The sequence below is a fragment of the Pygocentrus nattereri genome, chromosome 3, assembly GCF_015220715.1.
Source record: "Pygocentrus nattereri isolate fPygNat1 chromosome 3, fPygNat1.pri, whole genome shotgun sequence".
NCBI lineage: Eukaryota > Metazoa > Chordata > Actinopteri > Characiformes > Serrasalmidae > Pygocentrus > Pygocentrus nattereri.
In genome coordinates this window covers 19,260,501-19,287,447 of record NC_051213.1, presented here as the reverse complement: position 1 = coordinate 19,287,447, position 26,947 = coordinate 19,260,501, and the positions used below count along the sequence as shown (strand labels likewise).

The window sequence follows — 26,947 nt, the reverse complement described above, 5'->3', positions numbered from 1 at the left end:
GGGCTGCATGATATGGAGCAAGTACTATCTATATATTTTGTATGCATATATGATTGAAACACCCACTAAACCAGTCATCAGGATGTGTGACGTGGAATGTTGTGATTGTTTAGATAGCTTAGTTATAGTTAGATTTGCTTATTGTAGCGTTCTGCAATATCAGTATTAAAAAGACCAGTATCACAGTAGAGCTAAGTAAATTCCAGTTGATTTTGAATCTTGGCTGCAGTTAAAATCCTTGTACTGAAGGCTTCATATGTATAGCTGAACGCTGGGCAGATGATTTGAGCATATCAGTTGAGTGCTTGTTAGCCATGATTTTGCTGTAGTTGAATTACATAAAATGTTTAGAAACCTAAGAGCTGTTCCAGTCATAACCATGGAAAAGGAGAGGCTATTTAAGGCAAAAATTAATTAGAACTGGTTTAACATTATCCTAGAGCTTCAATAATTTTGTCTCTTGAACATTGAGAGTCTGTGTCATTGATTGACATCTGTTCAAATGAGATTAGACATGGCTGTTGTATTACTCATCCAATATAGTCTACAGAAATACATTGACACTCTTGTCATTTATGAGCACTGAGAAAGGGCTGGAATTATTCCTTTGAACTTGACTCAATCAGGTAAATTACACACCTAAGCACACTTTCTCCTTGCATTGCACCCTAGATTATAAAAGAAGAGCATTACTTTAAAGCGGCTTTTAAATTAGACAAGAGCACTGCACTGCCTGACCCCTAGAGAACAGTTCTGCTGAAGAAAAAATGAAAATTAGAAGACTGTGACTTCCCATCCTACAGCAAAGATGATCATCAAAGTAAAGTATTCTCCATTTTTGATTTCACCACATTTCTATTTTAATTGAAAAGTCTCCATGTGCGATTTTGTTTTAAGGCGACCGAGATGACTGACTGGCCCTTATGTTGCATTTATTACAGGTTAACCCCTTAAAATCTTATTACATCTCCAGGCTTGTTATCCAGTAACTGCATGGACTACGGTGTTAATCCAAAAATTATAGAAGTGTGTAACAAGTTAATCGAAATGTTAATTTTCATGTTTAGTTCACGTTCACCATATAAGTCTATCTTTTTGCATTAACCTATTAAGCTTCTTTTATCTGTGTTGCTGTTTTTCAGCATGATTTGTGTTTATCTTGGCAAGAAGAAAGCAACACAGTACACTCAAAGTCTTCTTTTGTACAGGTGAACAATGTGTTTTGATGTTGGCAGTGCTGTGCTTTTTTAGGAGATGGAATCTGCATCAAAAATACTTGTTGTTTCTTGCATAATTGTGAAAAAGTGCTTTTAGCTCTAAACTGAAATCACTTGTAAATCTCTGAGTGATCATCTAAATTGGTTGTGGCATTTTAACACATTAGGACTCAAGACACATAAATTCAATGCACAAAAGCCCCTATAACATTAGCAGACACAAATAAAATGAAAATTTATTGTGCATGTCTTACAAGCAGAGGGCTAGGTAGCATTTACAGTTTCAGTTAAGGCTACTTAAAGGGGAATCTGCATTACTAAATGGTTAAGATGTAAACCAAGTCTTTCAGAGTGGTTTGGTGTAAAATGCTCCAGTCAAGAGAAGCTTGGCGAGTCAGGATTGTTCATAGTTGAGATGATGGGAATTAAACATCTGACGCATTTAATGCCTCTAAAAGTTACGTCACACAGAGTTATTACATAAAATAATTGCTAATGTGCTGCTGATGCCTGAGATGTTGTTTTATGATAATTTTACAATATGCATTTGGTTTAAGGGGTTTTGGATTTTTAAATTCATTCACAGTGGAGGGGTATGTGCAGGGTGTTTTATGGCAAAATAGTTCCTATAGAAAACGTAATGCTGTTTTGCTATTATCAGTATTACATTTAAAAACTCAGAATTTCAGTGGTCATTTTGGATAGTAAATAAAATGGCTATATTTTAATGGCTCTACATTTAACTGCTCTGAATGACATTTTCAATGCTGGAATTATTCAGAAATTTTGGAAAATGAGTGGAATTCCTACTCAATATTTAGTTTATGGTTATGTTGAATATGTTGTCTTTTAGTAGAAGGGTAACATGTATTTTGTCTGTCATTGATTTCATTATGATTTTTATACACCGTTGCCATGGTACTCTTAAGGCTTTGTCTTTCCTTTCTTAGTGATCACGATTGTAATCCCAGTTGTTTGAACACTTGTCCTGACATTCATTTTGACTCTGTGTGTTGGATAAGTGCTTAATTCCTCAGTCACAGCTCTGCTAATCTTGCCTGCTCTGCTTAGTCCCTCCAGTCCTCCTGTTCTAATGCAGCTTTACTTTCAGCTCCAGTATTATTGCTGGGTGCACTGCTCAATGATGCTGGAGTTGCTCTGTGCAATTTTCTCCCTGTTTGCTTTTTCAACTGTGTCTAATTTGAGAGATGCGCCTCAGCAGAGCACTGTGTGTGTATGTGCATGTGCACATGTGTATGTGTGTAAGAGAGAGAGTGTGAATCTGTGTCTGGCAGGGAGAAGTTGAGGCAGTGATTGCATTGAACTGTGCTGTGCTGGTTGGAAACAAGCTAATTAACAGTGCCTCTTAATAAGCACGAGCCCCAAGGCTGCAGCAGACTGTCAGCTGTGGAGCTGTGATTCTCCCAGTTTCACTCTGCACACTCTCACCCTCTGACACTCTCACCTTCCTGCAGAAAAGTGAGAGAGGCAGAGCAGTCAGTCAGCAGCAGATTGCTTCTGACATTCTTTTCCTCCCCAGAACCCAACACCCCTGCTAGCAATACCCAAATGAAGAAACTGGAAAAACAATTATTTCAAGCACATGAAGAGCAATGAAATTATACAGCTGTGAACATACTGTGAACACCTTTCATAAATTTGTGAAAATCCTGAATTTGGTCAATGTGAAGCTGTATTTGAATGATTTCTGTTGCCTAATGATTTCAGATGCATGCAATTTTATAGCTTGTGGACAGCTAGTAGTGTAGTCAGTTAGATATAATTATTTTGTACAACCATTTTCCCAAAATGAAAAAAAACAAAACACGCACAATGCAATGATGTCTTTGTACTATTTTAAATGAAATATACAGCACAACACATCAAATCTTAAAACTGAGAAATTGTATTGTTTTTTAAAAAATGCCCATTTTGAATTTGATGCCAGAAACACATTTCAGAAAAGTTAGGACGGGGCCATGTTTACCACTCTTCTTTTAACCTCCTCTTTTCCCTCAAAAAGACATCATGTGGATGGCAGCATATGTAACTCCAAAACCTCTACACATCACGTATGCTGGCTTTTAAACTGTGCGCCGGCTGAAAACAAGCTGTATGGTCTCGCTATTCTTTAGTCCGCAGGACGTGCCGTCCATGGTTTCCAAAAATAATTGTGTGTGTGTGTGTGTGTGTGTGTGTGTGTGTGTGTGTGTGTGTGTATGTGTGGGTAGCGCTGTCACCTCACAACTAGGTGGGCCTGGGTTCGATTCCCTGGCCGGGTGACAAGGTTCCTCTCTGTCTGGAGTTTGCATGTTCTCCCTGTGTCTGCGTGGGTTTCCTCCCACAGTCCAAAGACATGCAGTCAGGTTGATTGGACATGCTAAATTGCCCCTGGGTGTGAATGTGTGAGTGACTATCTGTGTCTGTCTGTCTGACCTGTCCAGGGTGTATCCTGCCTTCTGCTCGAAGACTGCTGGGATAGGCTCCAGCACCCCCCCCCCCCACCCCCCCACCCCCCCATACATACTTTTTTTTTTCTTCATTTTTTCCTGGTAGAGTTTTAACTTGCATTTATGGATCCTCAGTCCATGCAGTGATTTCCACTACAGAATTGTGTCTGTTTTTAATGCAGTTCAGCCTGAGGGCCTAAAGATCAGTCAGTCAGTATTGTTTTTTGGCCTTGTCCCTTGCATACAGAGATTTTTTTGGGTTCTCTGAATGATTTAATGACATTGTATACTGTAGATCATTAATTCTTTTTATTTTATGTTGGGAAACCTGATTCTTGAATTATTGCACTATTTTTAAGGTACTTTTAAAACACCGAAAATGCTGAGTTGGCCAGTTTCCAAGACCCTGTACTGAAGCATGACTTCCGCCATGTTCCATGAGATTTTCTGTGTTTTTTTTTTTCTCTGATGTGTTTTGCCTTTGCCTTGTGGTTATAATCAATATGCTTACATTTTTCACTTACATCTGATTTTTGTGTTAATTTATACATTCTGACTCAAGAGTCAAGTGAGCCAAGTATGACTTTGTCATTCCCTAATGTAACTAACAAAATTGTAGAAGTCACCAAATGTTAACCAAAAGTGGGGCTGTAACATTAAAAAGTATAATTTTATTCTAAAACACTGATGTATCAAAAAGATTAAATCAATGGTGTGAAATTGATATTTGGTCCTTTGACATGTTTTTCAACTGTTGTTGATAGTTGCAGTAAAAATATTTGAATGGCTTTTTTTTTTGGCATTACAAGTTTACAAATACTTTACAGAAAACAAAATACAATATTTTCTTCTAAGCATTGCTGGGAATCAACACTATTTCCTTTCAGTCTCATTCCCTCTCCAGGCATGAAGTGTAATTGATGAAATGCATCTTCTCTGTGTTTGCTGGTATTATTCCCGTGCTGTGTGTCTCCGAGCTGAATAATAATGTCTTTCTGGCCTCTCTCTCGCTCAGGCTGGTGATGTACATTGAGAGAGACATCCGAAAGGCCACGCCAGGGAAGGAGCAACAAAGCAGCAATGAATACCTGTCAAAATGCCTGGCCCTATTCATCCGTCACACCGTGCGAGAGCTTCCAGCCATCCTGGGTAAATCAATCACATTACACCCAAAAAGAGAGAGAAAGACAGGAAGGTAGGGATATTGGTGGTGGTAGTGGGGGGTAAAAGCAGAGGAATGGAAGGGAAGAAGTGGCGAAAAAGAAGGAAGCAGGGGGGGAATGAAAATTAGATAATTGAGAGGAAAGGAGCAAAAGAATAGAAGTAAACGAGTCAAGGAGAATGGGACAGGAGTGATGAGAGTGAGCGTCAATGGCTTTGGTGTCTAATTTGATCTGCCTCTCTTTTTAATTACCTTCCTGATTGAATTTGGGCACAGGAGGGGTCACATATCGACCCCTTCCTGAAGTTTCATTTGTTCATCAGCACTGCTGTCCCTAGACGGGTTCATGTCTTTCCACAGAAAAGTTTAGTCCTGATGCAATGGACATGGGCTACGTGTTGTACAAGTCTGAGGCCTGCGCCAACTGGAAGGCTTTTTGAGTAGTTTAAGTTTTCTTTTAGTTTGTTATTAATCAGAATTGGCATTTTATAATCTCTCTCTCTTTTTTTCTCTCTTTTTTTCTCTCTCTTTTTCTCTCTCTCTCTCTCTCTCTCTCTCTCTCTCTCTCTCTCTCTCTCTCTCTCTCTCTCTCTCTCTCTCTCTCTCTCGGCTTTCTGTAGATGATATCCTGTCAGCTTTAGGAAGCATTGTTGGAAGGAAACATCCTTCTGCTGCCCAGACTCGCCAGCTCAAACAAAGTCTCCCTATGATGGCTGTGGTGCTGCACTTATTTACCTCACAGGTGGGTGTTAGTGCTGGGTTCAGTTGTGTGCACCTGTATATCATTGCTGTCATAATACAATAACCCAAGATTGTTTATTGTACAAGGGTACATAAAAAGTAATTTTGTTCATATCCGTGGCATAAAAACATGACATACTGGCCAGCAGAATGCTGTTATCCCCACCTGAAGAGAGGACCACGGCTTATGTTGTGGGCTTTGTAGAGGCACTGTTTTCTTAAGGTCATTTTAATAATCTTTTAGATCTAATTATATTTGTGTTATGCAGAGAAATTTGGTCTCAAATAAATGTCACATGACAAAAAATAAGGATATGGGTCTGCTCCTGCACAAAGGTTTGTGAATAAATGTCATGTAAACTTTTGTCATATATCCTATGCTTTAAAAACACAAAACAAATTGACAGATGTTCATGTGTGAAAGAAGCAAAAAAAGAAAACATACACTTCAATGTCACATCTTCACCTGCAGAGCAATAAAAGAGAGGTCTTTTAATATCCGGTTTCTTTTCATTGCCTGTAATCGTGGAGTGCAGTGTCAAGGAGAGATGTGTGAGCATGTCAGAGTGAAATGATGCATTAAAGGTTGATCTTTTCTCAAATTGCTCTCTCCCTGCAGCCACACTTGTGCGCACACACGCACAGATTATTGTCAGTTACCCATTGGTGCGAAATTGGATTTACTGCTGACACACTCAGTTGTGCTGAAATTAATAAGAAGGGATCTTTCTCTCACCCTGTGAGATGTTTGTCACTAAGCTGAGTCGATGAGACCTAGCTGCTGATTAAATACCCTTCTCCATTTGGTCCCGATTTGCCATGGAGACTCAACCTCCATCAGCAGTGGCAAATTGAGTGGTCTCATTTTGGGAGTAATAGCTTGTCGCTCTGATGGTTCCACTGTCATTAGCTCATTTGAAGAGGTTACATTAAGATGGCGACCATTACAGGAGAACTGCCATGGGTAATGTTTGCTCTTTTAATGTGTTCTGTGCATTTGCAACATGTGTATATGTATGTGCGCACAAGTGGCCTGTGCATGTGTTGATTGACTGATATTAAAGAATTTGCTGGAGGGCATGGCCGGAAATGCCAACAGGAATTGGTGCTGCTCTCTATCTCAAAGGCTTTGTTGGCTTCATATGCCCTGAAGCTGAGCTTGTAATGCACACAGGGTTCTGTGGAATCATATGAGGTTTAGAAAGTGTGTGTGTGTGTGTGTGTGTGTGTGTGTGTGTGTGTGTGGATAGGGGTGGGGACAGTACATCGTACTGGTAAAACAATATATTATTATTAGAGCTTAAATCAATAATAAAACGTAATAGAAATTAATTCTCTTATAACATAAGCCTAATAACAGCAGTAGTTAAAAGTGTACACTAAAATAGACGATACTGTGCAAAAGTCAGAGAATACCACTCATTTATTTAATTTCCAGCCAAATCATCCATTTGTCCATCCAAGTACATGTTTTCATTTTTAAGGTTAGGAAAACGGCAGGAAACTTACACAGAAGCCTCATCAACTAGACAGTATTTAGTATGTATGCTCAATTCTTTTTAGGATAATTGCTTTCAGTTTTTCAAAGAAATCTGCACTGATATTTTTCAACACCATCAAAATTCAGTCTTAGAAGTTGATTGCATTTATGTCTTTATGTCCAAACACATTCAGTGATGTTAAGGTCTGCAATCTGGGGTGGCCAGTTTGTTGTTCTGAGAGTACCAGCAGCTTCTTTATTTGTTTTACAAATTTCCTTTTATTTTGCGGCTACACATCTTTTCAGACTCAGTGTTGAGTTGTCTTCTCACAGTGTATGGATGGATGGAACACCTCTGGATTTTTCCAGATCTGAAGCAAGAGTGAGCTTGATTTTTTCCCCTCTCTCAATCAAAGATGAAAGATTTGAGGTACAGTTTATCTGGTGGTGACAGTTTTGTTGGTCTAACAACTTGCACAGTTGATAGGCAGTTCGTTTTCTTTACATCTTTTAAGATTTTTTTAAACTCCAGTTATAGAAACGCCTGTGTTTCCCCTTATTTTCATTTGACTTTTCCTTTCCTTATGGAAATAATTTTATACCTAATGGAAGTGGATTATCTTGTCTCTAGTCTCTAAAAGATTAAGAGCTTGTACCTGGCTGATTAAATAAATGAAATAAATTAAGGGTGGCCTCTGATTTTGCACAGTATTGTACATAAAACTATTCCCTCCTTGCCACTGTTGCCCTAAGTTTGCTTTTTGTGGTTTGGACACAGATTTCTGTAAAGGTGCTTTGTGACAACATCTGTTATAAAAAGCAGTATAAAGAGAAGTGAACTGAATTTAATTTTTCATGATAACTGGATATCAAAATTTAATTAATAGTTACCCCTATTAAAAGAAACCCCTACACATTAAAAATGCACATTAAAGTTTTTTTGCAGTTTATCATTAAAGGGAAATTCTGTTGATTTTTTTTTTTCTTCTGTATAATTGATTCACTAAGATAGAAACAAAGTCATTCAAAGTGGCTTGTGTCCACATGTCTTCTTTATAGGCTAATCAAATCATAATGCTAGCATGCATGGGCAGCATAAACTAGGGCTGTGTTTAGCTAGACTAAAGCCTTGCAGATTCTAGTGTTTGTATGACTACTTCAGTCTACTTTGAACTTCTTTAATTACATCTTAAGTATTATGTAATGTTGAGAGATGATAAGATCTTTTATTTAAAAGGATAATCAACACTGTAGATTCAGTGTAAGTAGATTTAAGAATAATATGTGTTTTTTTTTAAAAGACTCTGTTTCTGTGTGTGTGTGTGTGTGTGTGTGTGTGTGTGTGTGTATCCATACATACATTCATGTCAAGGGCCCTCAGTCCAGTCTCATCTGTCTCCCATCATCTCTGTGGCCTGTTGCAGTGTTGACAGCACACACTCAGAACATTCATCAGTCACTCAGGTCATACTGCAGGTCAGCTGCACTGTGACTCACACAGCACAAAGCTTCAATCTCTTACTGACGAGCTTGACCTCTCACTCCCCTCAGCGGCTATGACCGCTCCCTCTCTATCATGGTCATGCTACTGAACGAACACGCCTGAGCTGCCTCAGCCCTACCTCTTACAGCAGACTTCCAGTTCTGATGCACTCCATCCCTCACCAGAGCTTTCTGCTGCACTCAAGCATCTGGAAAATTGTGGAAGAGCATGCTGACGTGGCTGACAGCACCATGAGACTTTATTAACAGTGTTTTTGACTGCTTATGACTGTTAGACAAGTGTTCCGAGACCATAGACTCAGCCAGATAAGCAGAATGGTCATTGTTGTGAAATTTACCAGCTCTCTATGTGACTTATATAACAGCTTGAGCCCAGATTCTCTGTTTGGGAACAATAAGTAAATAAATCCTAAAAATAATTAGGTCTTCTTGCCATATTAAGACCTCTTAGCAGATTTCCTCCAAATCAATAGTTTCTGAAAATTGCTACAGTTGTGGCTGGTGGTTAACAAAAATATTTACTTGACTAGCTTAATTGGCTTTCTGGTTGGCACACAGTTTTTTTTTTTGTGAGGGCGCCAGTTTTATGATGTCAATTCAGTGTGCAGCAATGTTAGCATATATGTGGTAATATACATAGTTTAACTCTTTAACAACCTTGTAATGTTTAAAAAAAAAAAAAATCAGCTGTCTTTAATGAAACTATGCTATTGCTATGGTACAGTGGGCTGTGTCTGACTGAAATTGAATGAAAATCAACACTAGGCAACACTAGATTAGTTAGTTGGCTAGAACTACTTACACTGTCTGAGGACCCATGCTTTACTCACAGTGAGAACACTCTAAGTGTTGGGAAATAATAGGGAGTCATTTAAAGTGGGCTGCTGTCTAATCTCATTCGATTGGTTTGGCAGGTTTTCAGGCCTCAGGTGGTGAATGAGGAGTTTCTCATTAAATTCGGAGCACTGCTGGTGAGTGGCTGTATCACTTCAGTTCAAATAATCTTGTTGAAACAGATACATTAAAGAGATGTCATCTTATAAATGTTCTTTTTGCTCTCATGTAGCTCAGTGTTAGAGAGTGAGTTGATTGTCATGCTTGAGTGTTGCAACATCACCATCTCTTTTACTTTTGGGAAGAATCACATTACGTCTATTGACGCCAATGAGACCAGCTTGGGAAGTGCTATAGGTATGTTTTTCCTCTGAAATATACTAGTAACAGCATAATTTGACCATTCCTTTTGTACATCTGTCACTTGATGTCAAATTTGTGTCTCTGACATAGTATATCTTTCAGTATGTGGAATCGAAAAATAAGTAGAGTAAAAAAACATCAGAAAAATCTGTCAGTTGCTTCAAAGAAATCTATCCAAGAGTGTTGTCCAGTACTTGACCCACCTAAAGCTTGTCTCTTCTCATGAGCAGGGCAAGCAGCATCTGAGGAATTGATCAGGAACACACTGTCTGCAGTAGAGGCTATTTCCCAGCATCCAGCTCTTCTGAGCACACACCACTGCACAGTGAGTACTCAGCCTGACACTCAGCAATTGCAGCAGACAACCCAGTAACTATGAGCTAGATAGCCATGTACAGCACATCTTGTTAATATGCTGAAGTAAGACACATAAACATGCTGTCTTGATAAATCTAGCCCTAAGCAAAAAAAAAACTATTACCAAATAATAGAAGTATTATTAATAGGAAACAAATTCAGTATCAAGATGTCGGTGCATCACTATACTTACTTGATTCTTTGTTGTAAACAAGAAAAATGGTTCTAACCTAATCGTGAGATTGGCAGGAAGCTGGGACAAGCAGCAGCACTAATGTGGCCACTGTACCGGACTGTAGTGGTGAAGAGGGAGCTAAGCCATAAGGCAAAACTTTCTGTTTACTGGTCAGTCTACATCCCGACCCTCCCCTATGTTCATGAGCCGTTGGAAAACCAAAAGAATGAAATCGCGAATACAAGAAACAAGCTTTCTTCACAGGGTGGTGGGCTACACTCTACTTGATAGAGTGAGCAGCTCAGTCATTCAGGAGGAGCTCAATGTAGAGCCGTTGTTCCTCCGCATAGAGAGGAGCCAGTTGAGGTGGTTCGGGCATCTGATCAGAATTGGCCCATGGACGCCTCTCAGTGGGGATATACCAGGCACTACCTACTGGGATGAGGCCTGGGAGCGGCTTGGGGTCCCCCAGAATGAGCTGGAGGAAGTGGCGGGGGTCAGGGTCGTTTGGGATTCTCTGCTCTCCCAACCGCTACCTTATATTGTGGTTCTCATGAGACTAAGTGGTTAAAGATGATGATGATGATGATGATGATGATGATGATGATGGTTCTAACCTATGTCCATACTGTGAAGAACTACAATGATTATGTTCTTTGTCAGAACTCTAATCCATTCTGTCCAGATGGAACTCTCACAGTAATTCGTTACTGTGTTTGTATTAGAATGGCAAAACATTTTATCAGCCCAAAGCTGCATTAGAATATGACAAGGGCACAAATTCACTTCTTTGCCATCATGTTGCGATTCTATTAAAAAGCAATTTTTGCTTTTTGTGCTATCTTATATGGTCTCTCCTCCTTTTCCATGTCCTTATCCTTCCTATCCTGTTTTCTCCCACACTGTCTCCCCAGTGGTTGTTTTCTTGGCCTTTTTGCAAAGGAAACACAATGTGAATAGGAAATCATAAGCCAGTTTTCTTCAGTACTGTGATTTAATGTGAAATCAGGAATGGTCTTTGAGCAAGCCAAACATTTTTACTCACTGATAAAAGGAGTTGGTGGAAACATGATGTTATTGGTTAATATTTTTTTTCCACCTGCTGATGCACATTGACATAGCCAGAACTCAAAATGACATTTTAGAGGCAGGCAAAAGACATTAGATTTCCATGGAAGGCTACAGGAAAAGAAGAATCTAATCTTTTAAATGATATATGCAGAATTGTGCTTAATATGACCAGGCACATGAACAAACAGCAAGCTTCTAGGCCATTTCATTCCTTTCTGTTGCATTTACAAGTAATTGCTGGTGTGCCTACTTGTTTCGACTCACTGTGCTATCCTGTTCTCTGGGCACTGTGAGGAAGGTATTTATTCACTCTCCTGTTAGGAATATCTCGTCTATACAGTACTTACCTGCACAACTAGGATGCAGTCATCGTAGACCTTTCCTATGATGGTATTGGTAAGGTATACTCCACAACCAGACCCCTCATTTTAGGAAAGAGGCAGTATACAACTCATTTTCTTTTAGTATGACACAGTAAGACAGGATTTACTGCTTTTCACATTAGTAGTGAGTAAAATAGTACTGTAAACTATGTACATTGTGGTCATCTATATGTTCCTTATGGGGAGTAGTTCTGAATTAGTATTAAATTCAAATTTAATAATTTTGAAGTCCACATGAGTATAGTCAGGGTGCTGTCCACAGCACATCTTCATGGCTGAGAGAGCTCAAACTGAGGCCAAGCTTTCACACTGCCCACTACTATTGTTCTCACTAACTCTCAGCAACAGGAAATCGCTCACCACACTGCAAAGCCAGCAGTGTGTGTGCGTGCATGTAAATGTATGTATGTTTGTGTGCCTGTCTGGGGCTTTTTTAATGAGTATTGATGTGCTTTGGGTAGAAGCAATGCATCAGGAAGCTTTGAGATGAGGCAGCCCTCTGATACTCTGTAATAGGAGAAGGCACCTTAATTACAGTTCGCCAGAAGTCATTAGATCCTATTCCCTGTTGTCAGGGCTGGCTCTCTGTGAATGCACTGCACGCCTGTAAAAAGAAGTGTGTCTGCTTTGGGACACAGCAAAGACACTGATGAGTGTGAAGGTTATAGACAAAAGTTTGCCATATGCCTCTAAATACTGGATATTTACAGAAAAGAAGTAAATATACTTCAGAGCTACTCTGAATCCATGAAGAATTACTAGGGATGTACATGTTTTTAACACATGGCCCACATCATATTGCATTTTCCCTATGGAATAGGAGATTCAAAAGCTTTACTACTGACAAAAGTTATAGCTGAACCCACAGACATGAAAGGCATAATTCAGATCTAGTGTATGTACTCTACATTTGAATAACATAATATAAATGGCAGACAACAGGCATGTAAAATCATAAAAAGATAACCTTTGTGTAATGTATTTTCTCACCATTCGTCTCACTTTGAGTGTCAGAATGAAATCCTTTGTTGGAAAGATGCCCATAGCTGTCCACATTAAGCCACCTGTATGCAGCATTTGTTTCTATGGAGATGATTCTACTTGGTAATAATCATAAAACACAATTGTAATTTTCAAAAGAGCTGGCGTAAGGCCTTTTGTTGTAATGGACTCTCCATGATCAAAGTGGCAGAGCTGACATCACATTTCCATGCAAATTGGAGCTCTCCTGAGTTCTCTCACTTTTGTCAGTGTGTGTGTATGTGTGTGTAGGGAAGATGACTGCGAATATGAATTATGTTGGCCTATATAGATGAGGTTTTCTTGGTTTGTGAATAATGTGCTACTTTTTCACTCTCCAAGGTTGTGGATACGATCCTGCCGCCTTTGGCATCTTTGGCATTCAGTAAGAATGGTGAGTTGCATTGCCGCTAGTTCAGTAGACAGGCAAAAGAGTAACTCATTACATGTACAGGCCTGATTCTGCAGTGCTCTATTCATTCTTAGCCAAAGAATAACTGCGATGGTTTGTTTATAATGGGTTTAGATTAGTGTATCTTTGTGTCTTATTTTCTGGAATCTGTAAATGCATTACCTAAGTCTTAGAGGCACTGGGCTTTTCTTCTCTTGGTGTTCCAGTTTATAAATACATGCATGTTCTGTTTGTTACTGGCAAAATCTGCACTTTTTGGATCCTGAATGTTTATGTTTACATGTCTGTAACATCTGCTTGCAGAGATGAACCTCATCTCTGGTTTTTTGTGTGTGTTTGTGTGTATGTGTGTGTGTGTACCAGTGGAATGGCGTATCGTGAGTTTGCGGGTGCTGTCAGAGATAACCCTGCTGTTGCTGAGCCAGGAGGCGGTGGAAGAAGGAGAGGGAGAGAAACGAGGAGCGTGGGATGGAGAGGGCAGCTCCTCAAACACACGCCTGCTGACTCTCATTACAGAGGACCTCCTGCCGCAGTGAGCCACATCTCTGCCATCTATTTCTTTAGAAACAAGAATAATAATAATAATAATAGGCATAATCATCAATATTGTATTTCTAATGAGTGGCTTTGTTACTGTTAGCATCATTAAGGCTAGTGACTGCTCTGATCTTCAGGTACGAGTCTCTACTTCTGGAACCTAACCCAGTACCCGTCTATGCTCTCAAACTCCTGGGGTCTCTTACTGAACACAGCACGCCTGTCAACAGGTAAATCCCCAGTAGTAATAATAATAACAATAATAGTAATAATAATAATATCAGCATCCAGTTCTCATGCACATATTATCTACAAATGCAGTAGAATGAATGAAATGCAGACATGTTAGCACAATAGCCCAGCTCTGCTGATACCGATATGATTCGGATATCATTGTGCATCCCTGTACCCTTAAAAAGTGATCCATCAGATCTTCAGTAACTTAACCTTTTGAATGCACATATAGTTTACATAGTTTACATAGTTAAATGTTTTTTTTCTCTGTGATTGAAAACCTGTTGTATATGGCTGTTTAAAGAACTTTTTTAAAAGGTTCCATAATAATAATAAGAATAATAATAACAGCAAATTCATTAAACCGGCCATGTGTTTATTCTTTATCATTTGTAACAATTGATTTTATGGCTAGCCATGGGTTTTTGATCTAGGAAGAAAGTTTCCCATCAAGAGAATTTTCCTGTTTTAGGCCAGGAGGCCTGCAGCACAGTTGATTCAGCTAGCAAAATGCTTGATAATTAGCTGATGAGCTGAATCAGGTGTGTTGGAGCAGAAAAAGTGCTAGGCTGTGTTATGCTTTGGGCCTTCAGGGCTGACACTGGAGACCTATGGTTTAATTATTAGCCATAGTGGAGAAAAGTTGTTAAAACCCAGTTACATCTATCTGCTGATTAAATGTTTTATTAAATGTTGAATATTTGCTGAAAATGTTTTGGGGGATGTTGTTTCACAATATCATATATTAGAAAGAATGAGTGAGCTTCGGACTTGGGTATTTTTCATGTAGCCAAACCTCTCTTGTGTGTGTGGATGTGGTTTTATTAGATTATTGATCCAGTAGTTGGGGAAGTAGGTCAGGCAAGAATGCACTAATATTGTGGCTTTAGTGCTGTTGCATGAGACTGCAGCTAAAGCACATCTGTGTTGTTGCTTTGACAACAAATATGAAAGAAAAATAGAAAAGACATTAAAGTATGACAACAAGCTACATTACTGTTTAGAGAATAAAAATGACAACCCCAATTCCAATGAAGTTGGGATGTTGTGTAAAACATAAATAAAACAGAATACGATTATTTGCAAATCCTTTTCATCCTATATTCAATTGAATACACTACAAAGACAAAATATTTAATTTTATTGTTTTTTGCAAATATTCACTTATTTTGAATTTGATGCCTACAACACGTTCCAAAGAAGTTGGGACAGGGGCAACAAAAGACTGGGAAAGTTGAGGAATGCTCAAAAAACACCTGTTTGGAACATTCCACAGGTGAACAGGTTAATTGGAAACAGGTGAGTGTCATGATTGGATATAAAGGGAGCATCCCTGAAAGGCTCAGTCGTTCACAAGCAAGGATGGGGTGAGGTTCACCACTTTCTGAAAAACTGTGTGAGCAAACAGTTTAAGAACAACATTTCTCTACGTGCACTTGCAAAGAATTTAGGGATTTCATCATCTACAGGCCATAATATCATCAAAAGATTCAGAGAATCTGGACAAATCTCTGCAAGTAAGCGGCAAGGCAGAAAACCAACATTGAACGCCCTCAGGCAGCACTGCATTAAAAACCCACATCATTCTGTAACGGATATTCCCACATGGGCTCAGGAACACTTCAGAAAACCACTGCAAGTGAACACAGTTCGTCGCTCCATCTACAAGTGCAAGTTAAAACTTGAATGCAATATATCAACACAAAGCAAAAGCCATATATCAACAGCACCCAGAAACGCTGCTGGCTTCTCTGGGCCCCGAGCTCATCTGAGATGGACTGACGCAAAGTGGAAGTGTCCTGTGGTCTGATGAGTCCACATTTCAAATTGTTTTAGTGCCCATGGCATGGGTAACTTGCACATCTGTGAAGGCACCATTAATGCTGAAAGGTACATAGAGGTTTTGGAGCAACAAATGCTGCCATCCAAGCAACGTCTTTTTCAGGGACGTCCCTGCTTATTTCAGCAAGACAATTCTGTACGTGTTACAACAGTGTTGCTTCGTAGTAAAAGAGTGTGGTACTAAACTGGCCTGCCTGCAGTCCAGACCTGAAAATGTGTGGCGCATTATGAAGCGCAAAATACAACAACAGAGACCCCGGACTGTTGAGCAACGGAAGTTGTACATCAAGCAAGAATGGGAAAGAATTCCACCTACAAAGCTTCAACAATTAGTGTCCTCAGTTCCCAAACGCTATTGAGTGTTAAAAGCAAAGTTGATGTAACACAGTGGTAAACATGCTTCTGTTCCAACTTCTTTGGAAAGTGTTTCAGGCATCAAATTCAAAATGAGTGAATGTTTGCAAAAAACAATGAAGTTTATCAGTTTGAACATTACATATCTTGTCTTTGTAGTGTATTCAATTGAATATAGGTTGAAAAGGATTTGCAAATCATCGTATAATGTTTTTATTTATGTTTTACACAACATCCCAACTTCATTGGAATTGGGGTTGAATATTACACATGTAGATGACATCATTGTTTATTCTGCCAGTGTTTATGGATGTTAACAGGTATTGTGTAGTGTTGTTTCTTTCAGGGTCTGTCTTTTATAGTCTTTATGCTTATTACTTTCCTTGATCTCCCCCCCCTTTCCTTTTTCCCACCTCCCTCTATGTGAGCTAAAGCAGTGATGGGCAGTCACTGTGTGAATGTGGTCATGAGGTGTGTGTGTGTGTGTATGTGTGTTTTTTCCCTTATCTCCTCCTTATCCCCCTGCTGTTTCACTAATGGCTCCTCCCGGCCTCTCTACACATTGTCTTTCTTGGTGCTGATAGAGCACGCCGTGCAGCTGAACTATTCAAATTGATGTCAGCAATCGGGGAACATTCGTCTGTTGCCACCATCTACACCCCCATCCCCCAACCCCAGCGTCTATGAGGAGCTATTACGCTCACAATAGTGAAATTAAATTGGGTTTGCCACCGCTTGATAAAGTCCTAAAAAAAAACGCAGACCTTCGCTTGATGGGTTTCGGGCAAAATGAGATTGCAAATTGGGGACATTAGCAGGTTCAGCACACAAGCATCGTCTTTTCTTCATTATCGGTTCTGTTAGCAGTTCAAACTTTCCAATTATCAAGAACCTTTGGCCACTTTTGCCTTTATGCAAGCTGTGGTGAATATGTTTCCTCTTAAGTATGTGAAGCTAAACCACTGCTGGGTGTTAATGGCTTTATATTAACACTATGCATGCTATAACCTTTATCTGCCTTTACCTAGGTGGGGAGGAAAGTTTGCTAGGGAAATATTTATAGGTTGGGTCCTGATGGTGTGCTCTGATGGACATATAAACAAGCTTGCTGAGCTCTGTGTTTACTGACCAATGTTTACAACTTTGTTTAAACCAAAACCATAGATCTTTTTTAAACTGCTGATTTCTTTCTGCATTTTAATCACTGCTGTAACTGTTTCTATTAATCATTACGTACGTGACCTGTTAAACTGCATACTTCGAATGTGCTATGGTCCAGTGCATTCTGAGACAATGTCCTGGGCACAGTTCCCTGCAGTTTTGTTGAAGCCTCCTACTGGAGTCTTATTGGACTGGACAAGGTGTGTGTGGGAGCAGACTATGTCCACACTGAGCAAGCTGAGGTGTCACAAGGTGTGTGTGTGTGTGTGTGTGTGTGTGTGTGTGTGTGTGTGTGTGTGTGTGTGTGTGTGTGTGTGTGTTTGAGACAGAGAAAATGAGAGTCTGTGGGATGATTGGGACTGAGAACTTTTAGTGTGTGGGTTTGGTATGGCAGCTTCACCTGCCAACCACTGACAGCACCACACAGGCGCTCAGCTCCTGGGCAAAACATATAGATAACCATGGACGCAGGGTGGGTTAGATGGTTGGTAGATTGATCAAGTCCTAAAAAAGTACAGACCTTAGCTTTATTGATTTGAGGCAAAATGAGATTGCAAACTGGGGATGTTAGCAGGTTCAGCACACAAGCATCGTCTTTTCTTCATTGCATCACAATGCATTGATCTGCTAGTGGCGATTCAGCTGCATACATTTTGTATTATCATTATTATTATTATTATTATTATTATTATTATTATTATTATTGTACTTTTTCAGTTTATAATTTGGCTTGTAATAAAACCAGATCAAGTGCTACTAAAACAATATTCTGTTCTATAAAGGCTCTCACGTTTTTGGGTTTTGCCCTTGCGTCTGGAGATCACAAGTGAATAAAGATCAACATTTATTTAGTGTCTCAGTGAAGCAAGTTTCTATAGAGGTCTCTTGTCTGTTTGAATCTTCTTAATTTCTCCTTAGAGTTGACCATTATGAGATTTCATTTCATTCAGATATTTACTGCTTGTGGTGTAAGACACTTTTGGATGTTTGGTGAAGTAATGTTGGTTCTGACCATACCTTTGTAGATGAACTGGGCTGCTTCTTTTTTGCTGTGTGTGCCAACAGCATGTGGCCTGTACTTACACATGATTGCAAGTTAGAATGGGAAAGAATTCCACCTTCAAAGCTTCAATAATTAGTGTCCTCAGTTCCCAAATGCTTATTGCGTGTTATTAAAAGGAAAGGTGATGTGACTGTGATGAGGCAGATGCGTTGCCCATCACCAGAGATTGTGTGTGTGCAATACCTACCTGAACACCTACCTGTGATACTCACCTGTTGACAGTTACCTTGCAGAGGCAGCAAAAGGGAGGCTAAGCAGAAAGAGCTCACTCATGAATGTGTCGAAGGGCCCACGGCTAGCTCATGAGAGGGGTGATGTCTGTAGCCTATGTCACAGAAAGTGGAGTAAGACAACGTAGCAAATGTGTATATTGCAGCTTGACACTTTTATCGGTAATGGGATCTTGAGACCTTGTAATATCGGTTGTGCTTTTATTTATCCTTGTTTTTAATCCACACTTGTGGGACAGCAACACCCCTGCTGAGGAGAATGGAAGAGCTCAGGTAATGCAGGGGCGGGGCTAAGTGAGGGAAAGGTTCTGGGAGGGGCTAGCTCAGATACTCACCTCAGATTGTGAGGAGATTGAGGAGTAGAGCAAAGCTAGACAATTTAGTCTTATGGCCTTGCGGCCTAAGACTACTTATATTTACCTGTGCTTCTATTGAGTCAGGTCAACATTTTAACCATCGTTTATTTTGTGTTTGGACAGTTTTCTTTTGTGTTTTCACTTTTGTAAATAAATCACGCCAGTGTTTGCAAAGAATCATTCCGAGTCGGTCCATCTTCAGCCTGCATCTCCATTCCTCAAACCCATTCAGCTACAACCTACCCGGTGACTTCGTGTCTCCTCACGGAGTTCGGCGAAGCATCGTCACAGTGACACAGTGGTAGACATGCCCCTGTCCCAACTTCTTTGGAACGTGTTGCAGGCATCAAATTCAAAATGAGTGAATATTTGCAAAAAACAATAAAGTTTATCGTTTGAACATTAAATATATTGTCTTTGTAGTGTATACAATTGAATATAGGTTGAAAGGATTTGCAAATCATCGTTTTTATATGTTTTACACAACGTCCCAACTTCATTGGAATTGGGGTTGTACATCAAGGCATTTTCATACATGGGAATTCCAGTAAAGGTAGGAAATAAAACTTTCCTGTGTTCATTTATTTTTTCACAAGAAAAAGATGGATGGGTAATGAATCGATTATGCCAATGAAATAGACAGAATGTATTTAGTATTGGTTTACTGGTTGAGACATCCTACATTCCACACATGCAGCCTTTTTTATGAAAGAGTGTTGGTCCGATAAAACACGTGACTGCCACTAAATGCCGTAGTTGTTGTGTGCCGTTCCGAGAGTTAAAGGGAGCAATGAGAGCCATATGCCATCGGCTTCCCTCCTCATCTGATTACAGATCCCATCAAAAGGTTCTCTGGAGCCATGGAGATTGTGTGCATTCTCTCTCTTATTAACCGCTTCAGAGTCTTTGGGCTGACATTTACCTGTGTAAATGCCAGTCTTTGCACTCCGCATTTCCATGAAAATGCTGCTTTGGACTTGGCACAGTGAAAGCCCAGACTGCAGTAAGGCAGGATTTTAATACAGAGGACAATAGAAATGTGATGTGCTCAGAGCAGAGCAGGAAAAATTGTTACAAAATGGTGTTGTGATATTTTGGTTGAAAAAAAATAGTGTCAATATTCTCAAATTCAGTGTATCAATGTTTTATAATTTAATTATGATAGTTATTTGCAAAGTCACCAAAGTCTGTGATTTTCTTAGTTTATCAGTCTGGAAGCAGCATTAGGATTGTGTAGTGAATAACACCAGTGCCCCATATGCAGAGGTTTCATCCAGGCAAGAACGCTCTTATAGCAATGAGTCCTAAGTCATTAAGTCAAGACTTGATGCACCTAATTCTATAGTTGTTCTGTGTGAGGACATCTACGAAATATGTCCTCAAAATACTGGTATCGAGTATCAGCCCGTTACTGCGCTCATTTACTCGTACTTGACCTTCTAAAAAGGCACCAATACCAACATCTCATACCAGGTGATACCATGGTGTAAGCTTAGTGTACACTGCCATGCCAATGTGCAAACTGAAGCTGGCAGTGAACGAGGGCCTTCTCCCGCAGAAGATTGAACCTGATGCCACTTCTTGCAAGTCGCTCTGGATAAGAGTGTCTGCTAAATGCTGTAAATGTAAATGATGCCGTGGCAGCCAGACACAAAGCCTGAAACATTCCAACCCAGAATACACTGTACGATTTTAGCCTGTTTTTAAACACAACCAACCCACACCCAACCAAAATAACAACATTTGTCTGAATAGAGTAGTGAAGTATAAACTTTAATACATTGATTTTTTTTTTTTTTTTTTTTTAATTGTTTTCATGAAATTGCCTGTAGAGAGGAACATGTCTGTGTGAAATGTTTGGTTTTAGTAGTTAGCAACATTGTTGCAGTGCAGTTTCACACCGTTTTTACTTTACCGTTCAGTACTAGGACACACACGTGTTTTGAATGAAACAGCTTTGTCTGAAATTGTTCGTAGACACTTTGCGTAGAGGAGTGGTTTGGTACAGTTAGTATATAAATTGCAGGCTTTGTCTATACACAGTGGTCTAATCAAATGTGCAGCTTGAGTCACCAGAGAACAAGATTTCAAAAATCACAGTTTAAGTCTGGCTTTTTGAGGAAATTCGACTATAAATCAACCAGCAAAAATAATTTAGAACATGAACTCCTCGGATGCATTAGAATTGGAGGTGATTCCTGCTGTCAGAGACTGTTGTTGATAGACACTGATGAGGATCACAACAATGAAACGTACTTTACTTTCAGCTGTACAGAAGTGCTTTTCTGATGTGGCACCTAAACCACTCTTCCACTCCAGCACTGCTCAAAGCTAACTAATATACTATAGCTAAGCGATGCACGCCATTTAAAATCAGCTAGATTTTAATTGTTTAACTGTTAAGGTACATTTGCCAAGTACGTTTATCCAAGCAGCTACTTAATTCTAATTAGGTTACACAGTATGGTTTCAGACTCCGTGTTGGAATATGGAAGAATGGCAACAAAACAGGATCACCTGCCAAATTATTATTATTATATGTTGTCAAATTCTCCTGTCCTATTTTTTTTCTATAGGTCAAACAGATATTACTGTTATTTATTTATTTTCATTATTTAGCAATAACATTTCATTTAGTGTCCCATCATTTTTGGAATTGGCTTTTGTATAATTTATAGTCAAACGTAAAAAAAAAGAAAAAGTCATTTAAAAATATTGCAATAATTAGTCTATCACAAATCTTTAGAAATCACTATAGAATGACATTGTGACTCAAGCATGGTAATAATATCATGTTATGGGGCCTAGTGATTCCCACTCCTAGTTGCCAGTTGTCCACTGTCAAGCATGTCTTAATATCCAGTGATAGTTTAACTCTCAATAATAGACTTAGGTTCATTGTTTTGCTGAGCATGCCTTTACTGGGTCCACTATTATACAGTAGCCTGGCTGTATCAGTGTGTGTGGCGTACAAGTGTCATGTGGTTGTGCTCACAGACAGAACAGTAAATGTAATAGGAAGATCAGAAAGCAATGTGGGCTGATGGCTGTACACACAGACAACCCTGTGCTGTCTCTCTTCCACTTGACCCCATTTGTAGCCGTTGAGAGACACAGATGGACGACCTGACCACAAGGCTGCTCACCTCTTAAAGAGCTAATGGAGCACAATCACACCACAGACAGGCTTATGGTTGGCTGTGCAGAGCAGAGGCTCCCATCAACCCTCCCCTCTTCTCTCTGACAGGAAGATGCAGTAGCTCCATTCATCAGGTCTGCTTACTCTGCTGTCTCCTCTGTGTGTGTGCAGGCATGAGTGATTGTGATTGTGGCCCTCGGAGTAAGTCGACATTGGTAAATGATGGTGCAGGGCATGTTATGGGAAGGATGACAGATAGATGAGTTCTTTCATTGATCAAGAAAGGAAAAAGGCCAGTGAGGTGCTCCCTAATATGAATCAGTGTCACGCTTTTACTAGGGTTATAGCGATACCACATCGGCTGCACTGCATCAATGCCTGTGTCGGCCTCGATACTCACACAGTATCGGTATCAGTGAGGGGCACCTATGCTTACACCACAAAGCAATTTGTGATGTACTTGTGCATTGCTGAGCGACGCATTGATGCACAGTAGTAGATGGAACTTGGAAAGCAGGGGGTTGGCAAGCAGCAATGAAAATGCTCATGGCAGAATCTGCAATGCCAGTATTTTGTAGGAAGTCAGTTATAGTGAATAATATACCATTTGGAATTCCTCCATAGGTAGCAGTTACACCAGTATGCCGCAAAACAGTGTAACAGGGAGGGAGCGAACATTAGAGGAACATATGTAAGGAACCCTCAGTCTCCTAGGGTAATAGCATTTAACCTTGATATAGACTTTAGCGTAACATGAGTCAGGCTAGTGTATCTGCTACGCCCCACCTGAGCTGTGCCTCCACCATTCAGCTGCATCACACAGCAGCAACTAAACCATGTCATCACTGTCCAAAAGAAAAAAAACAAGTATCTCAATGGTTTTCCTTTTTTTTTTTTTCTTTGTTGTTTGAGCACGGCAGCTGTTTTTTTACATTATGTGAATATTTAATGATTAGTCCAATATAAATGCCATGAAATTGCATTAAAAGTAAAGGATGTTACACTTCTCCTGTAAAGAGTTGGAAATACCAGAAACTAGGAATCGAAAGTTAGCTTGGTTGGATACAGTTGGTATGTACTAGTCTGTACGCAGTATCAGCCGCTAATTATGGATCAGGTAATGGTATCAGAGTTGATCATTTTAAGTCTGTGGTGGCATTTCACAGAAATCTAGCATGGGACAGTGATGTTGCATGTGTAGCGCATGAAAAGCAGAACATTTGGGGAAAGCATGCTAGCTGTGCAGCTTGGATTTTAGTTTTGTGGATATCACTGGTTACCATTAACATTATTTACATTGGTTGTCAGGTAACCCAAGTGAAGTAGAAGGCAGCAGTAAACAACTGACCTAGAAAACCTCTAATTGTCGTCATGCTCATATTTGTCTAACTTGTCACAAAGCTATGATATGGCAATTCCCTTAATCTGTCATACATGCAAATGTGCACTTGTCTGTTGAGAACACAAATGAGACTTTATTGGTGAACTTTTTTCAGTACACCTAAAACAAAAACTGTTGCCATGAAACTTAAAAATATAAAATGCTATCCAAAAACAGTGCTGTGCTTCATCAGTCTAAGTTAGTTTCTGCTATCTTAATAGTCAAAGTTAAAAGAAGAACATTTAGACTTCAGATGCTTCTTGTTAGCATTGTTCTTTATGTTTTTTTTTGTCACTATGCACTGGGCTTAGAAATATTCATATAGATATTGGGCAGCTCACTCGTCAAAATTTGTTACAATGCTATGATATGACATGTGCCTTAATCTGTCATATGTGCACTTGTCTGTTGAGAACATGAATTAGACTCCCTATTTATTGGAGAACTTTTTTCAGTAACGTTTTACAAATTTTTGAGTTTTAGATTTTTTGTTAGTAAACACTAGGCTCAGAAATATTTATATTGTTACTGACAACAGGATATTAGCAAGGACCTATAACTTATTAAATACCCAGTGGTATATATAACTTTAAACTTTACAGATCCCTCCCTGTGGCTTTAAATTACAGAGCAGAGATGCATCAAATACAGTTAAACATTTTTGTTTTCAAACTGTCAAAATCTGTTGCTGTAACTTATATGTGACTTTCAAACACAAAAAGGAAAGCCATCTCCTTTACTTCAGCTTTTTTGCTCCTGCAGCAATTTAGAGAGAGATTTACTACTGAAGGCATCTGTGCCAGTCTTATCTCAGGTGCTGAGCAGCATGCCCTCTCTTGTATTGCACCTTAAACACAGCACAGAAGCATTAGCAGCCTCCTCCACAGAGGACATGTCCTGGGGGGAATGGACAAATGCTTTCCAGCCATGCAATATATCATTGTTTAATGCATGGCAAGCATCATAATTAATATTCATAGTGTGACCCTTCAGCTAATTTTATACAATTTAGCTCTCATTTTCTCCCAGCATGGTGACGTTCTCCTTTGGGCACCTTTGCATACATACGGTAATTGGTTGTGAATCAAAGGGCTTAATCAATAAAAGAGTGAGGCAAGTCATTTTCAATAAAGACTTGCATTACTCCTCAGTGCCAAGCCTGTTGGATGAATGTTTTCCTTTGCCTCTCCCTTTTCTTCCTCTGTCACATGCTCAGCCTCCTTGCCTCCTTATACTGCTCTCATTAACCTTGTCACTTCTTTTTTTTTCATTTTTTTCATTTTGTTTGTCTCTTTTTCTTATTTCTTTCCTCACAGCATTAGTCAAATGTTATTTTCTCACATGACTGATCTTGGCATTGTGGAGCTTTCACACTTTAGGACTCTTGTACAGTACCAAAGCCCAAGTGCACACAGGAGTGTCACCTTAATGATGATGGAGTGTAGGCCTGGTGTAATGTGGTGTATGTAAGGTTCACGTATTAACTCTGTGTGTGTGTGTGTGTGTGTGTGTGTGTGTGTGTGCGTGTGTGTGCATGTGTTTGTCTCTTCTGGCACAGGCTTGTCAAAGAGAGTCGTCTACTGCCTGTCATCTTTCAAGTCATAGCGGTAAGTGCGTGAGTGCTCTCAGGGCCTCTAGGCTGGATCTTCTCTCAGTATGTTAGGGTGATTTATTTATTGCCTTGGGGTTCCCACCCAGATTTAATATAGAATAAAGCACCCGGAAAATTGTAAACTTTATGGAAATCAGACCAGACTACTCTAGAGAAGTAGTGTACCTTTTTATGGGGGCCTGAGGATATCAGTCTCACAGCGTCGCTAAAATTAGTAGAGGCATACAGTTCTGAACTTCCACTGAAGGGCAGTTCCATCAAAAAAGGACATTTTGAATGGTTAAAACACAGGCATGACAGTTTGTATTCATTCACAACACTTCACTCTTATTGTTCCTGCATGACACCAGACCTTGGACAGTGTGTGTTTTTGTGTTTAAAGTGCAGTTACTGTTTGTTTACTAGTGCAGACATGCTTTGATAGATTATCAGACATTCTTGTTTTGTTGGAGTACAGCAATGTCCAATGTCTAATCAAAATAGATTCAAAATTGTGATGACTATGAAGGATCACTTCATTATTGATATGGAAATTACCTCCCGAAAACTGTTCATCATTTGTGTATTACTTTAAATGTTTGCACGTAAAATTCACATTTCATTAGGTCTGTTTGGAATAACCTCACAAATTCTATTACAAACGTTGTTAGCCCTGCATCACACACGAGGAGTCCCTGAGCTGTGTGTAATGTAGGCATAGCATTTATATGTGTGTTCAGATCAGAGAGCATGCTTTTGTTCATTACAGTCAAATTTTGTCATTTCAGTGAAAAGGGCCATGGTGTGCAAGTTATTAATTTTTCAGTGTCAGGAGATGAAAACACAAAAAACTTGCACAAAAGCCTCAAATGCTAAGTATATCAAATTCAATGTCAATTTCTAAAACTGCCAATTAGAACACCTAGTAGATCACCAAAACCATCGGATAAGCAATACCTAAAACGTTTATCTTTGAGAGATAGGAGAAAATCAAGCTACACTTGAAATTAATTCTACAGCAAGCACAGTGTTGAGATTAAGACAGTTTTTTTACTTAATTACTTATCATAGGCCACTTTCACTTAAAAGCCAGGATTTATGGGGTTACTTTTACTGATAATGTATGGTCTTTGTGTCAGTCGCACATTCAGCTCTTAAACATTTTACAACAATGCTTTTGTTTATACTTGCCATGAAATCCATTGTAAGCAGCCATGAAGAGCCAACAGGTGTTTTTTCTCAAAAATGGAAACTTAACTGTAAAAACAAACATGTCACACAAACATTTTGCATTCCTTACCATGCTGCGTCGCTTTTGTGCTGAAGTACCCAGGCATACAGACAGGGAGATTTTTGCTGATTTTCTCAAGAATCAAATACAAAATATACTCCTGTGGCGTTTTTACATGCAAAATGACTCCAAAAAGTTCTAAAACTGCAGATTTCTTCGCAAAACTAGTCTCCCCAAACAAATGGAAACTATGATAAAGGCAAAGGGTTGTTTAGGCTTTTATATATATATATGTATAATATTTCTAACAGATACCCCTAGAGTCTGGATGTCCCTTACAGTCTCCGTTTTATAATTGAAAATGAATTTACAACGTATTACCTACATTCTACAAGGACATTGCTCACACCATGGTAAAATGACATGAAATAATACATTAGCCCTATTAAACCATAAGTGCACCACCCAGCCTTCTCCTGCGTAACTGGTTTCCCATCTTCCATTGAGCTATTATGTAAATGAGGCACTCAGGGTCTGACCTATCAGAGCGTAATGTGTAATTGGGTTGTGGAGTTAATGGAGTAGAGATATGAGGCCACTTCTACAGCAGGTTCCATTCTCATTAGAGAGAAACTTGCATTGCCTGTCAACAGTCACCCT

The 26,947-nt window shown here is 39.4% G+C and overlaps 1 protein-coding gene across 1 annotated transcript in view; it reads left to right on the top strand.

The window, feature by feature from the left end:
• Positions 1–26,947, top strand: part of ulk4 (unc-51 like kinase 4) — a 117,540-nt gene that overhangs the window by 45,316 nt on the left and 45,277 nt on the right. Inside the window, exons 23-31 of the mRNA XM_017700417.2 lie at positions 4,683–4,816; positions 5,450–5,571; positions 9,468–9,524; positions 9,693–9,744; positions 9,981–10,075; positions 13,099–13,150; positions 13,532–13,700; positions 13,843–13,935; positions 25,024–25,072. Of these exons, the coding sequence (XP_017555906.1) occupies positions 4,683–4,816; positions 5,450–5,571; positions 9,468–9,524; positions 9,693–9,744; positions 9,981–10,075; positions 13,099–13,150; positions 13,532–13,700; positions 13,843–13,935; positions 25,024–25,072 (823 nt within the window). The remainder of the gene's footprint in view (positions 1–4,682; positions 4,817–5,449; positions 5,572–9,467; positions 9,525–9,692; positions 9,745–9,980; positions 10,076–13,098; positions 13,151–13,531; positions 13,701–13,842; positions 13,936–25,023; positions 25,073–26,947) is intronic.